General features: G+C 33.6%; 1 protein-coding gene across 3 annotated transcripts in view; it reads left to right on the forward strand.

Moving 5' to 3' along the window:
- Cadm2 (cell adhesion molecule 2) overlaps nt 1-9,782 on the forward strand; it is a 923,258-nt gene extending 913,476 nt beyond the window's left edge. For all 3 annotated transcript variants that reach the window (XM_041678464.1, XM_041678466.1, XM_041678465.1), the window contains 2 exons: nt 825-950; nt 2,158-9,782. In XM_041678464.1, coding sequence (XP_041534398.1) covers nt 825-950; nt 2,158-2,276 — 245 coding nt within the window. In that variant the 3' untranslated portion in view covers nt 2,277-9,782. The remainder of the gene's footprint in view (nt 1-824; nt 951-2,157) is intronic.
- The last annotated feature ends 6,708 nt before the right edge of the window (nt 9,783-16,490 follow it).

Raw genomic sequence — 16,490 nt, forward strand, 5'->3', positions numbered from 1 at the left:
ATTTGTTTTTTTTTTCTTTTGATCTTTTTATCCTTTACTGGTTTATTTCTTTCCAGCATACCCCTATTAAGAGCATAATATAAAAGGTTCCTGTTAATTTTTTTTTCTAGTCACTTTTTCTAAAACCACAAATCCAATGAACACTTAATCCTCACTGGTGATTATTTGCCTTTCGCCATCTGTCAGCATGTGACAGGAGTGTAACCCTGTCACCAAAGCTTAACACTCTCTTTCATCAAGCACACAGTGTCTTCTCCCATATCTTTCTTTTCCTTCCTCCTCAGTTTTCTCTGATGAAATTATTTGTTATGACTGTCTGGATTTTGAAAGTTGAGTTCCCCAAAGTTTTATTGTTGGATTTTTTTTAAGACTTCTTTAGAGGAAGTATCAATTTTCAGAGCTTTAAATATTATATGTATCATGAAAAATATCAAATTATTAAACCCCAGATTTTAATCTTATTTTAAAATGGTACATTTGGATTTTCCTCATCTATATAGAAATTGACATATACATATATAGTAATAAATGTGACTATCAAGTAAAAAATATATAACTGAACAAGCTTGTAAGTGTATATTTGATTCATACTGTCTTTTTCCTTAAAATATAAGGTCAATGGTAAACTTATTAATTTGTCCAGTCTTATTTCCCCAGGTGATTCAACAACAGTATTTGTTGATGGAATGATTGAAATAATATACAGTAATGCAACTTCATTTTAATAGAAATATGCTATTTCAAAATGACTCGTTCTAGTTCTAGATGTGTGCTTAAGGAGAAGGCAACAGACTCCTTAAACAGTGTTCCCTGCTCTCTTCTAGATCCCAATTCTCTGGCTGGCCAGAACGGCCCTGATCATGCTCTCATAGGAGGAATAGTGGCTGTAGTTGTGTTTGTCACGCTGTGTTCCATTTTTCTGCTTGGCCGATATCTGGCAAGACATAAAGGTGAGTAATAGTAAAAGAAGGCTCTCTCAGCTTTGATTTAAAAAGGCTTGGAAACTAATATTTTTCTGAAATCTATAGCCACATATGTTTATGACGTGAGTGGAGGCAAGAATACAAAAGAAAGAGGGATTTGGAGACATAAATCCTAAATCATTTCAGTGAAGTGATGATAATTGATATTTCAAATAGTTTAAAATTAATCTTATTAACATTAATTGTATTACTAGTAAATGCTGTGCTACCTTTAACAGTAGAAAATCAATCAATTTAAACATTTCCTTAAACAAGACCATCAGACATTTGTAGTCAGATTTCAGTGATAGAGAAAACTACGCACTTTATGTTCTTCCCCCTGAACCAGTGGCTCACTATGGAAACTCTGACCATTGTCTAAATGTTATTTCACTAAACCAATCTAATTCTGAGTTTAAAAAAAAACTGAACTTGAAAGAAAGTAGTAAAATTGTAGAGATAAAATTTAACTCCTAAATATTTGATTAAAAATATTGTTTATAAGTGTATGGGAATATAGGTAGCCTTATACCTATTGTGTTTAGTACAAAGTATTCTAATTAAAATGTTATACATTTATAAGTGTATGGGAATATAGGTAGCCTTATACCTATTGTGTTTAGTACAAAGTATTCTAATTAAAATGTTATACATTTTATTTTCATTTGTATAATCGTCCAATCTAAACTTTATTGACATAGTTCAGTATGAATTTTCATGCCCAGGAGTATTTGGACAATTCAAACAGTTTTTGTTATTTTTCTGAGCTTTTTTGTTTGTTTGTTTCGTCTTGTTATTTTTCAACTTTTGAGTTTTTATGTTTATTTTTAATTTGTCTGTTTTGGTAGCTCAGTTCTGAATAAACAAAAAATAAATGTAAACATTTAAGATGACCATTGACTGCATACATCTTAGTAAGTGGTACTGATTGTTTTAGCTGAGCTTCCTTTACGGTTTTATCAATCATTAAGAATTCAAAATCAAATACTAATCATTGAAGACTCCCTCTTGCTTTTAAATAACTGCACTGCAGTTTTGCTTGAAACACTTCTCTTAAGAAATGAGAAAAAGAAACAGGATAGAGGTTTAGAAGTTGAAATTGTGCGGCTTTTTACTTAATAAGTAAATATATCTTCGATGCCGGTTATTTTATTAGACCTCTGGAACTAAAATCATTTTCTTTCCATTCCCACAGGAACATATCTAACAAACGAAGCTAAAGGAGCTGAAGATGCACCAGATGCCGACACGGCCATTATCAATGCTGAAGGCAGCCAAGTCAACGCTGAAGAGAAAAAAGAGTATTTCATTTAAAATTCGGGCCACATGCTCTGAGTTTTACCTACCAGGCTGACTGCTGGAGAAAACTGGCAAACCATCTTCCAGAAACCATTCCAAGCACCCTCTACTACTTTTATTAACACCCATACTGTACTGCTCTCAGTAGCCAGTGTAAACCAACAATCAGCAGTTGAAAGCATCATCTTTTAATTACTGTACCATCCATAATGCAGGACATTTCTTATTGCCTAAATTTTACACCATTGCTCTTTTAACATACAGTGCTTGAATATACAGCCTTAAAAATGTTAATCATCTCTCTGGATCATGATATTGAGTTGTTTTTATACATTGAAGAAATGTATGCAGAGCCCCACCCCTACATTTGTTTTCCTTTAAGTCATAGAATTTATTGAACAGTTTTCACAAGTCACAGGATTAGGTAATGGCCTAACGTGCTTACGTTTAATCAAAGATTAGAGGTTTACAAACTATGTTTTCTACTTGTCTATCTTCAAAGATAACATGTTGTGAAAACATATGCCCTAGAAAACACAAAATGAAGACAGTGTAGTGTAGTTTCTGGAATGTTTGAGATTATACTGGTAATACTGTATCAAGTTGCTATTTTAAAATTTAGTGTTTGATACAGGCGCCATGTGTATGGATTATAATCATGACATGACACCTTATATTATTATATAGATCCTACCATTAGGTTATTGTAGCTTCATTTACCAATAAATTATTACAAACATTTAACTGCTTTGGGAATCATAAAGATTTCATTCATTTCTCTATTTGATTTTATAATTTATTTGCTCCATAAGAATTCACCTGCCTAAACAAAACTGAAATAGGGCACAATTTTGAGACATTTTAGTATCTGTATATAGTGCATATAATAAATCCAATTAAACATTATTTGATACATATTTAACTTTTTTGGCTGTAGGTTATTCGGTCATAAGTACGCATTTTCTAATGTCCATTATATCCCTTTAGATATTACTTAAACTGATATTATAAGTAGATAACATATATTAGTATTTTTGTCTGTATGTCCTAGCACTGTCAACAACAGATTTTTCTAGTTCTTGTTAATTTTTATTTGTTATACAATGGAAGCACAATGTTACAAGGAAAGGTAATTTTAAGCTAACAACCAGTGCACAGCCTCAGGTTTTAAATCACAACCACAGTTGAATAATAACCTAAAAACAAACTCTTAGTTTGATAAAAAAAAAAAATAAAACTTACACATTTTAATTTGGCAGTTTAATGGCTGCTTAACTATGTTGATTTGCCAAAAAGGAAGTATTTAGGATATGTTTTCTGTATAAATGAACTAATTCTTTATATTAAATTCCTGTCTATGCATTCTGTGAGGTACAAACTTATGAAACAGCAAGTGATAGAAAATCCCTGCCATGCTCTTAACTCCAAGGTGAAAGTCTCTTTCTCTGGATTATTTTGAAATTTTGGTGTATTGAACTATTATGAAATTCTGTAATCTTAAATATGACACAGAGTCAATATAAAGTCTTATTTCTTTGGGTGAAATATAATATTGCTAGAATAGTTTTCATTATATTTATTAGCAGCTAAAGAATAAAATCCAGTTAGATTAAAAAATTACTTTCCCATTTACAAACATTGCACCTTTAAGAAGAAAACAAATATTACAATATGGTAGCTGTACTTGTGATGTCTGACAGCGTGATGACCTAGAGTTTTAACAATACCTTGGAATTTATTTGGAGGGAACAAGAATGACTGATACAACATCCTGTGTTAATATCTAATAGAAGACAAGGGTGCTGTATGTTAGATTATTTATCAGAAAAGTATCAAACTTTCAAGGAAAATGTTAGAAAATTCAAGGTTTTTTTTAATTGTGTAGCATTTATTTTGTTGATTTATTACAAAAGAAAAAGGACGATGTCAGTCAAGCAGCACTTTTTCAAAATATACAGAACATAAATTATATGATGTGGTTGAGTGTTAACATAATAAATCATATACAGTATGACATTTTAAGGAAATAAGTCTGCATTGATGTGATTGCATGCTTGTTTTTACAGTTCACTCCATACCATCTGTGGAAAAATGCAATAATATGTTAATATAGTATGGTAGTTTGAGAGAATCAGGTAGGTGCCTCTAGACACATTGAAACTAGAATAGGTCTATAAACTGCTCATATCTTTCAATGCATAATCTTTAGAAAGACTCCACACAGCAAAACTCATCCTGTCAGTGCAAAACGGAAAGGTTCTTATTGCTAAATATGTTGTGTAACTGCATCATCAATTACTATTTAAAGCCTAATTTCAGGATACATTTGCAAAATCGCTACTCTTCATCGCTGCTGTATTTACATCCTTCTTCATCTGTATTCTACTTGGCTCCAACTGCTAAAATCGTTACCTAAATAACACAATCATTATTTATAGCACTGTAAAATTAGAATGTTTGCCTTTTAAGACATTTGACTCTTTTAACCCTTCCAAGAAATACACCCATTAGAATTTGTAAAAAGAAAACCACTGGCAGATAAAATTTCTGGGCTCTTATCAAATGGTTTTCCATTAAATATAGCTAGTTTCGATTCAATATCATTTCCTGTCCTGGAAAAAAGTGATGGAGTTATACTTTTCTATATTGAAAGGTTATTTGCTTTTCACTAAAGGAAAGAAGTTACAAGAATTCTGAGCATTCCCCATTCCGGCAAATAAAATATTGAGATAGGATTTCTAAATTGGACTTATATCAGCTGAGAATCCTGAAATATGCACAGTCGCATGCACATGGAGCCGCTTTCTGTCTCTGTTAAGGGAGTTCAGTAGGTAGGGGACATGGTAGAAGAACTGTGTGCACATACCCCTCAAAGACTCAGAGCATCATTCATTAAAACAGAAGTTCCTCTCTGCCAGAAACGTTTACAGCGTGCATTGGTTTTCCTCCATCAGAAATAGGGAACCAACATTCTTCTTGTCTTCTTTCCTTTTTCAATGTCCTGGGAAGAATGGTGACCAAGAGTGGGGGTGAGGGGAGGGAGGGGAAGGAAAAGTTTCTGGCTGCAATAGTAAAGACAAAATACCCCATTGGAAGATTGATGTGTGTGTGTGTGTGAGTGTGTGTGGATGTATGTGTGGGTATTCAAGAGAAGAGATATTAAAACAAACACAGAGAAAGAGATTCCAACTTCTTTTCTTTTACCAGAAATTACAAGAAGCAATTTAAGAAACCTGATATTGGGATTTAATCTAGAAACTGGATGATTTCATTAAAGATGTTTAGTCTTTCATAGAAACTCTACAATTAAACCAACAAATAGAGAAAGAAAAGCAACTTTCCTGATTTTGGCAAAGAAGCTAACACCTCATTTATTTTGTTTGTTTGTTTGTTTTTTTTGTTGCTGTTGTTGTTCGTTTTTTGTAAAAAAATATAAATATTCAATTAAAAAGACAGGTTCACTTGTAATTATGTACTCATGACTGTAGCAGCATTGAGATTCCATATAGGCACATGTACAGCAGCTGTTTGACAGTAATGGCTCTTCCATGTAACATAGCAGTTATTGTGTGATTTAGTGCCACTTATTGCAAAGTGTTACCAGTGGGCACATTGAAAATGCTTTTCCTTCTGCTCCTTTTGGACATAAACAAAATTTAAAAAAAAAATAAAAATATAAATCCCACAGTTTTCCAATTGTGGAAACAAAAAACAAGAATCTTCATTTTGTATTACAACCATTCCATGGTATTTTAGTCCCAGAAACCTTTGGAAATGCCCAATTTTATTTCCTTTAGAAATGGTAATCTGCAATGAATACAAAAAAGAAATGAAATGATTAATCAGTGATCGCAATGGAAGTAAGTAAAAATCCTAAAGAAAATTCTTGATGAGTAATGCTTGTTGTTAAGTGGCACAAAGTACACACTAAAAACTATGCAAAATATAGGTAACTACAGTGTATGCACATGTAAGTATCTTGTACTAGCTGTGTATGGATGTCGGAAACCCATGTAATTATAATATGCATTTTGAATTCTGGGAAAGAGGAAATCTTAGTGTAGATAATACAATTTGTTTTGAAATACACATTGGCAATATTGAAATATACTCAGTGCAATATCTGTAATTCTATTGCTGGATACTTAAGGCAAAGGGATTTAAAAGACATTAAATAAGATCCAAGAGTTTTCTAATTCACCTCTAAAGTATTAAAGCACTAACAACAGCAAGTTATATTTTTCCTACATAATTATTGGGTTAACAAAGGAAATTTGTTTGCTTTGGTGTTTGACATTAATGCAGAGAATGAAATGACATGGATTTTAATCTTTAATTCATTTCTAATCGAATTTGACATTCTTGCGCTTTCTTTGAAATATATGTGCTTTAATAGATTGAAGTACTTTGTTTATTAGTACAAATTTATTCAAAGAACATAGGATATATTTAGAAGTTAAAGTCACTATATTTTAATGGGGAAATTCTGTCTTTAATACTCTCCTTTGTTCCTTATCACAACCCAAACAAGCCCTTTGCACTTCTTTACACCCTTCCAAAGGCAGTGGATTGAAAGTAGCACGATAATAAAGAGAGTTAAAGGGGACAGTCTTTATGAATGGGTTCTAAAATCATCAGCATTTTTGTGTATTAAGATTACTACTGAATGCAATAGTTATTAGATATAGCTGGTAATTTCTCTGCCATGCATACTTAACAATAATTCTTCTACCTCTCGCTTTTAACATGGGCTATGATACTTCAATATAAATAGAGGAAGCAAATATTTACAAGATATCCCAGGAAGAATCATTTTGGGACTCTCATAACAATGCACTCCCCACTCCCTGGGAAATCTCAAAAGCCAACTTCTTGTAGTGTATTCTATGGTGTATGGATATGTGTTTGTTTAACTTCTCTATCATTAAGTTAATATAAGTAAAATATGAAAACTTGGTGAGGACAGTTCTTTCCATGCCTAGCTACTATTTTGCTGTTATGTAATTGTAACTTTTTAAAAGTGATTTGATGGCAACAATTTGCAACCCAATATGATATTTGATTTTATTTTTAAAGTGCAACAATTTATTGAAATTCAATGCTGTGTTATAAGTATAAATCATGTATATGATTTAATTTCCAGAGAAGTGTTCTCTATATAAAAAAATATTTTAAAACTGCCTCTTTATGAACAAATAACCCCAAATAATTAAAAATATTGCCTCAAAAGCCCACTCACTTTTCCTGCCTAGGCATGACACGAACTTTTCAATGGTGTAATTTAAATATGTTAAAATAAAATGCCATTTTATGAGCGTATTTTCCTTTAGGAAAAATAGATTACATAAATTTATGAAATTATGATGGTGAAACTATAAATTTGCTTGAAGTTAAAGTAAGATGTTTCTATGTTATGTGGTTATGTTATGAATAATGTTTGGTTTACTCTTTACCATCTTTTCCATATATATGTATATATACATATATACATGTATATATATATGAAATGTGTGATTATTTTGAAGAAAATGGGCCCAAATGTGAAAAAGATGTAAAGAAAACACTATATCCCCTTGGAAATATGCTGTATATTTCAAAGATGTTAAGTTAAAAGACAAGTGAGCATTGCAGGGGCACAAGAAAAATCTACCAGGGCTCAGCACTTAAGCACTTTTTCCACATCCAGGGTCAATGCAGTAGCGATTCCTACATGGACTTTTAAGTGCAGCATGAAATGCAGCATTACACGAACACACAGTACTGTCAAACCTCAAATGCTTTCTTTCTTTAGATGCTTTCCCTTGTACATGATCCCAGTAGACACGCTTTTATATTTGCTGATAGTGAGTCATGCGCAATAAATATAATGGTTGAAAGCAGTAGTCACTAATCGGTTAAGGACAAGTACAAAATGTAAACAGAGCTGTTATATTTCTCCTCTTTGCTTTTCTCTGTGGTTCTGGTGTGTTGACTGAATCTCATAAATAGGACAGAAAGCAATCTAGACTTTTTCAAAGCTAGTAATATTGCTCCTTATAAATATGTAACATTTTGATCTTTTTACAAACTTATTTCTCTGTACTCACTGTACGTGGTGTAGATTCAATGATGCAATTGAATAGTGACCCAAGGATTTCTGTGTTTGGAATGACATCTCTTTTCTTCATTTTGAGTTCTTATCAATATTTGTGAATTGGTAGTTTAGCTTTTCATTCTACCATAAATATTCCTTAAAGAAAGCTCCATTCTTATCATAAATATTTCGGTGTCAACAACTTTGCAACAAGTTTACCATATTTAAAAAATTTAAAGACTTATCTCTGAAAACAGTGTCCAGAAATGCAGGTGTTCCCAGAAATGTAGCTTCAAAGCTTCTATGTATATGACATGAAAACCATATCTTTTGGAAGGGTATACTTATGACAGCATTACAATATATTCTTCGGTGTAAAGAAGATCCACCAAAATGAAACATATCACACAGAAAACAAACACAATTATTGAATCTACTCTAATCATGAACATTTTCACAAAACAAAATGCATATTGTAATATTAAGTACATGACACTTGCATGTCGATATGCCTATATACTTACAAAGTATTCAATGTGTACTGAGTGGCGCTTCAATATGTCATGTACAACTCTTATAAACATGCCTACAGGGTTCCCATTTACACTCCATCCTTTCAGTAACGACTCCTCAGAAAAAGTTGTCTGATAAATATGGAAAAAAATAAAATTTGAATTTTAGTTATCTGTTGGACATTACTGAACTGTTTCTTCTTTTAGTGCATTTTAGTCTTGAAAGCAGACATTGAGAAACGAACTCTCTTTTCTCCAGTGAAAGGTGACAAGAGATGTGGAACATGCTCTGTTATGCTAAATACATTATTTTGAATACTTTTATTGATTGCATATCATATCCATTCATTTTTAAGTTTCCTCAATGACATACAACTTGTAAATTTCTAAAGGGAACTTTCTTTCAAAAATGAGAGCTACTTAAAAATAAGTGTTATCTTGCTGATATAGCATTTAATCATTACTCCTTGAAATGTATGAACCTTGTAATATGCTGGCTAAGGGTTAAAAAGTGTCACTAACATAAAGAATTTTGCTTGAGATTGCCAACATTCAAAATTTTGTAAAGGTAATTTTACATCCACTTATTTGTGTTTATTAATGTTGACTAGGAACAGAAGCAAAAATATATAAAACAATTTCTTTTTAATTCCACACTCTAACCAATATATTTCAACTACCTAAGATAATGCAATTAACCTTATATATATCCTAAGCTTATAACAATAAGAATTTGAGATAAGCTTTTAAATTTATGGAAGATTTTCTTTGTGTCTTTGGAAGTTCACTTACCATGAGGTATTTTGTAGTCTACTTTAAGTAACAGATTTTGTTATACAGGGTAAGCCAAAGGCTGTACAAGAATTAGTGCCATTGGGTCTGATATTTGTGTTGGACCATGAAATATTCCATTAAAATTTGTCTGTAAATACAAGGCAAGATTTTGTATCTGTTTATTTTAATTAAATGACATGTCATATTATTCTTATTTATATTTTTTCCAGCAAAAGAAGGCATGAAATATATGGAAATTCGAAACTTTCTTAAAGATCATATACCATATATCTGAAAGAAAATAAGGTGATTTACAAGGAAATATTTATAAAAGTAATTAGTGATGCCTAGCATAACCATCCATGTAAGCTCCACACCCATAAGGCATATGATATCTAAGTTTCCCAACTGGATAAACTTGTCATAATGGCAAATTTATTCTTAAAGTTTTCATAGCATTATGAATTCAAATTTTCAAACTAGTAATTTACAACACAGTTCACAAAGAATATTTGTCAATTCACATTTTCTTAGTTCCATAATGGTTTTGGTACATGAGAAGCTTTGCTATATGACAAATTCAAAGAAAATGTTAATATATATAAGAAGATGCGCTTTGAAACTGAAACATTCTAGGAATAGTTACATTCTAAAAAGTATTTCAACCATATTGCTTGGTAAAGTGTTAGATATTTACATGTCCCTAGTTTTTGGAAACTGAAGGAAGTTAACGGGGAAAATAATTCTACACTTGCATTTAAATACCATTCAAAGCTACTTTAGGTTGCATATTATTTAATCGAAAAATTACCTAAGAACATTTCCTATAGGTCAAATTAGTCTACACCCTGAACTACACCAAAAAGCCTAACACAATACTTTGTGCTTTGACCTTCAAAACTCACTAATGCAATAAGTTTATCCTCCCAAACAACACTTATTTTTTTCATTTTTGATATTATTATGTTGGAGGTAAAAAATAGATGAAAGTAGTTTAAAAAACAGTACATTTAAACAATTTTTAAAGTTGAAGAAAACTAAAAACAAAAACATAAACTCATCTTCCAAACACTGTGTATAATATTAAACACACTTAATATTTTCCTGTTTTTTTAAGCTTACTTTTTTTGTTGAAGTATTCATTTCTTTTTTTATTTTTTTTTTCATTTATTTATTAAAGATTTCTGCCTCCTCCTGCCACCGCCTCCCATTTCCCTCCCCCTCCTCCAATCAGATCCCGCTCCCTCATCAGCTCGAAGAGCAATCAGGGTTCCCTGACCTGTGGGAAGTCCAAGGACCACCCACCTCCATCCAGGTCTAGTAAGGTGAGCATCCAAACTGCCTAGGCTCCCAAAAAGCCAGTACGTGCAGTAGGATCAGAAACCCATTGCCATTGTTCTTGAGTTCTCAGTAGTCCTCTTTGTCCACTTTTTAAATAGATCATGTGCATAAGGCTTTATTTGGTAATAGACTATGAACTTTAGTCATCTTCTAAGGAGTGTTCATCACAACAATCAGATTAAAGATATTATTGAAAGTCGGAAAACACATATCCTGAACATAACTACCAAAATTTCAAATTGTTTTATTTTTATTCATATAAATCTTCACACATGAGGCCCATATCTCAAACCGATGAAAGACTTCAGAAATACAATGTTGTCTTATGGAGTGGTGCATACCTCTTTTAAAGACTGAGAACGGGGAGTGTAGACATTAACTACAGCCCAGGCAGCACACTGAAGCCAGGCTCAAAGGAAGTGGAAAAGAAGAGGAAAGACATGGAGGAAAGCAAGAGGTAAGACCAAGCATTGCCATGACAATCAGAAGTGGCACACAGTAGTAAATGCTCCAGGTGCTGTTAACTCTGTGAAAAGACAAGATCAGGTATTGTGGAACTCAGAGGTGACACACAATAGTAAATGCTCCAGGAACTGTGGACTCTGTGAAACATTGCTGATGACATGATGCTGAAATTCAAGAATCACTCTAAGACCTATGAAACATAACTAATGAACTGGATAGGTGAAGAATTTATGCCTTTTTAGCTGCAAATTGAGAGATGAATGTTGTCTTAATATGTTTAGAAATAAAAAGAGGATTAGAAAACATATAAAGCTAAGTTGTACCTTTTGGTAATTTTGCCAAAAAAAAAAATAGGAATACATTTCAGCATGTTTCTATGTGAAATTTGACCTCGCAATGTCAGAGATCCTGCATGCCCGTATCCACAAGACTAGGATGTAGTCATCTAAAGACTTCATGCTTTACTAAGCAAGCAAAGAACTGAATGTTTGTTTGCTTCTAAATGTATCCTTCTCCATCAAAGCTTAAAACTTTCAATTATGTAGCTTGTGTTGTAAAAAATCTCTAATCTCTTCTCTCAAGGTAAGTCTAGCTCCTAAACACTAAGTAACACAGAAATTGTTCCGTGGACTATTTATTTTCTCTAGAGAAAGAGAAAGAAGCTGTTTTAGATCCTACCTTATTTGTAGGTTTCCTTGCTAAACTAACGGAGGAAAAGAAAGTAGACATTACTATACATGAAACTAAAACACACTCATGTCTGATCAGAAACTCCAGGCTGAGAATCCTCCTTAGTTTTTCATCAAACATCAAGTCCCCAGCTCTGGAAACATTTTTTTTTTTTTGATCTCCCTCTACCTGGCTGCCATCTTCATCAGTGCACTGGGTACTGATTTCCAACTCCCTCAAATATCTACTGCTTTCCAAGCGACAAATTAGAAATATAATTTTCCCATTAGGAGATAATTTTGAAAAGATTCTTGAAGTTAATATTTCATCTTCCAAAAGAGCAAACTTCAGTTAAAGGTCAAACGGCTATTTGGTGGGAATTGGAGGGTTAGAATATGCATCCAGCTGTTCGAGTGCATTGCTTCTGGACTGTGTAACATGTACTACTAGAAGCACACCAATGCTTTGTCTCCTTCCCCACTGTCGTTTATATAGAATATTCTTAGCAGCACCCATCAGACATGGGATTAATCTGTATTGCAGGAATTTGAGAGTGACAAGTTTTAAAACTTTTATGATTCTGCGGGAAACTGTCCTTACTAATTAATGATTAAAATACCATCATGATACACTTTCAAAAAAACTGTGGATTAGATAAAGGGGCATTTGGAGAGAAGGATAATTAATGTGATAACAGATTGACTGAGCTTAGAAAAGCTTTAGATAATGTTAAGTTAAAATCTTCAGGAGGGCTCTCTTTGTGTTTATGACCTTGAGACAGGGTATCACTAAGTTGCCCAGGATAGTCTTGAACTAATTATCTAAGGCTTCAACTTCAAATACCTGTGAATATAAAGTTGCTCTGGTAGGCCCTTCTGAAGGTTTAGTTTTAACTGTAGAAATATTCATTCACTGAGCCTATGATTCAGTACGTACCATCTGAGTTGATCTCATTGTCAGTAATCAGAAATATTCATAGGGTTCCAGGCTCTAATGGAGAGAGACTCCATGCATGGGCTTAATGCCTGTCAGTGGCCATCTTGAAGGCCTGAATTTCACTTCTGGCTTCATGTTTTCTAAGGGAAATCTGATCAGATAAAGAGGCCTGTTTTACGTTACTCCCTTCATGGGAGATCCTGCCTCTCAAAACCTCCTTTTCTTGAGTACATACCCCATTCATGCCTAGGAAACACAATCACTCAGGAAATTCTGCTAAGTGGGAGAGGTGTGTACCTATATATGTTGTCCCTGGAAGTCACAAAATAGGGCTTGGATTTTGTGAAGTTCTTTACTTACATTGTAATCTTATATCCATAATAATACAATTTTAACTAATAAAAAGGAACAAACAAAAACTCAGGGAAACAACAATAAGAAAAATAAAATGGTGAGAGAAAATAAAAGAATTACCTGGAAGAAAAAGAAGGTATTTTTTTCTGATTTTTCAAGAAAGTATGTAAAAGTTTCACTGAGCATTATTCTCACAAATCTGTTTAAGGTCACGTTTCCCAGTGGTTGGTACAATAGTCTTTTACGGTAACAGTTGAGGCAAGAATCTAATGCTTTAAAATTGCATTCAAATAGCTATCTATGGGTGCCTTTATTTAGTGGATGTGAAATAGTATATGAAGTAATATCTTCCTCTTTTTCTTCTTCCCCTCCTCCTGCTCCTTTTCTTCCTCCTCTTCTTCTCCCTTTTTCTCCATATTTGTTTCTCTGTTGTTGGCTTACTCATCATTTTGTTAATCTTTCTTCTTTTGATTTATCAAGTGTCACCCAAAGCACATTACTGATTCAAGGCCTCAAGGCAAGAGTTTCTTGAACACTTCAACTTTGATTTACTTCTTCTTTGGTGTAATCCCAGTGTGAACATCAAAACAGCTGAAGAGAGAAGGAATGGAAAATACAGTATTTCTTTTAAAAGTAAATTATCAAAATTGCCCATAAAAAGTCAAATGCTATTTAATCCTATTCATATCAGTGGCTGTTTGAAATTTCATAACATTCTGAGAAAAATCAGATTAATGTATCATTGTTGACAGGGCTAACTAATAAGATGGCAATATAGGAATAACAAAATTTTAAATTAAGGTTTAGGACAGCAATATGTCTTAATAGGAAGGGCATCTGACACCAAGCTTGACAAACCAAGTACAATCCACAAGGCAATACCAGATCAAGTGGAAAAGAAACTCCAGCCACTTATTCTCTGAACTGCACACAAAAACGTCACACACACACACACACACACACACACACCAATAAATAAGTAAAAATTTAATACTTTATAAAAGAAAAGACATGCTATAATCCTGATGAAACCTTTAAAATAAGTACATAAATAATAAATAGAGCTGTAGATAGCATTACACCTTAGCAAGAAGACAACTGTGGTCTGGACCTTGTCACTGATTGAAAATAGAACAGCAATGAAATGCAGTTTTAAAAATAAACAAAATAATAACAAATGATTGTTTTCCTCTATGGTTGAAGTCAGGTGGAACTTCACTTTACTTTGAAATACAACTTTGCACACTTAGGAAATACCCAGTATTGAGTATCTGGTATCATTAAAATTTATTTTAAAGAAATGCTAACAAGATTATATTCATTTCAATGTAACATGCTAAAATAGTCTTTAGTATTGTCAAAAGAAGCACATGCATGTATCTTGGTAATTTACACAGCCTTTCAATTCACACATGCTATTTATTCCTTTTCTAGCATATCATACAGTATTCTTAAAATATTGCATTCCATAAATACTTCCAAAAATTGCCTTCTTTTCCTCATGTTAAAATATTAAAATATACCAGGTCAGTTTCTTAGCAGTTAATACAATGACCATTAAGTAAAGACATTTACTCTCCCATGTTTTATAAAGTATAGGAAGATAACAGAAAAGAAAACCTGCAACGGTTTGTATATAATTACCAATCCTTGTATAAATTCTGTGGCCACTTATACGAGGAAAGGAAAGACAAAAATAGAACAACCTGCCCTTAGGGGGTGGCATGTTCTTCGATGGAAATATTTGTGCAGCTATTTTAATGAATTGACAGCTATTAGCCCAGTAAGAATAGAGAAAAACACAGCTGAAGCTAAGGAGACAACAAATGCCAGGGGCTGAGGCCAACTATCAGCAATAAACAGCAAAAACGATGCCAGGCAAAGGGACTTTGACATTTATCAAAATTTGTTTTATCACAGGCATAACTTACTGAGTACTAGCAAAGTGTATGTAAGGAACTGTAAAGCAGAATCTTGGCACAGAAAGACAAGTCAGACTGACTTTTGAGGGAGTAGATAGATATCCAGGTGAGAAACCCAACTGAGTGGTGAGACAATTCCGCTATTGCCAGTTTCATGAAGCTTCAGCTCCCACATTCTGATTCGAAAGAACCCAGGGCTCTGGCTTGTTCACTTGACACACTGAGTACATCCTGCTCACTTGCCAGAGCAGTATCGAGAACTCAGGGACAGTCTTGTGGTGAGCAAGCCATCTAGACACTTTCAATGTGTGTTGAAGCTACTGTGAAGCCCCCTACAGGATCTGGCCCTGAGAGTAAAGGAACCCCAACTGTTGGACTTCTGTGTAAGGAAAGAGATGAAGGCACCCCTGAAAAGAAGTATTGTAGTCTGTTCAGTTCAGAGTAATGACATATTTTAGGTGGGGAATTGTGCAAATAGTGTATTTACTACTCGCAGTCTGGAGAGTGTGAAGTTCAAATGAAAGCTTCAGCAGATTCACTGTGGGATATGGGCTCACACTGCTTCACACCACATGCCACACCGGTGCTCTGTTTTCACACAAAGCAGGAAGAGGCGGAGCTGCTCTTTCTGGCAGTCTTGACAAGGACACTAATCCCATTCCTAGGGTATCTGCCTTTGTGGTTTGTATGCTTCTCCAAGAGATCTTTTTTCTAATGCTGTTTAAAGAAAGTGCTGGATAGAAAGAAAAGAGCCATCATAGTCCCCAACCATCTGCTTCCTCTGTAGCATTTGGGGCACAAAATGTCAATATGTCCACATCCTCTGGTATAAATGTCACGATTAGTGGCCAGTTAACACCTTTCTGAAGTAGACTGTGGGTACTTTTCTTGTTCAGGTAAGACTGGGAAATAGCCTTTGAGTTAAGATTCTTCTTGCATTAAAGAGGAAATCAGTTTCACAACGGAAAGAAGCCCAACCTAAGCCAAAATGCAAAAGGAAATATGATACACATGAACCAAGATAAGGAAATGGGGCAACAAATGTCCCCACAAGGACAGGACTGTGGTATCAATAGGGATCCTGCAGATTCACCTGCTTTCTCAGAACAATTCCCACATATTCACTACTGTGTCTGCATAGTCTGCGACTTCTAACTCATGAGGTATCATTGACGCTCCTTCC

The sequence above is a fragment of the Microtus oregoni genome, unplaced genomic scaffold, assembly GCF_018167655.1.
Source record: "Microtus oregoni isolate MIOR12 unplaced genomic scaffold, Mior012 000030F_ref0000283, whole genome shotgun sequence".
In the NCBI taxonomy this organism is placed as follows: domain Eukaryota; kingdom Metazoa; phylum Chordata; class Mammalia; order Rodentia; family Cricetidae; genus Microtus; species Microtus oregoni.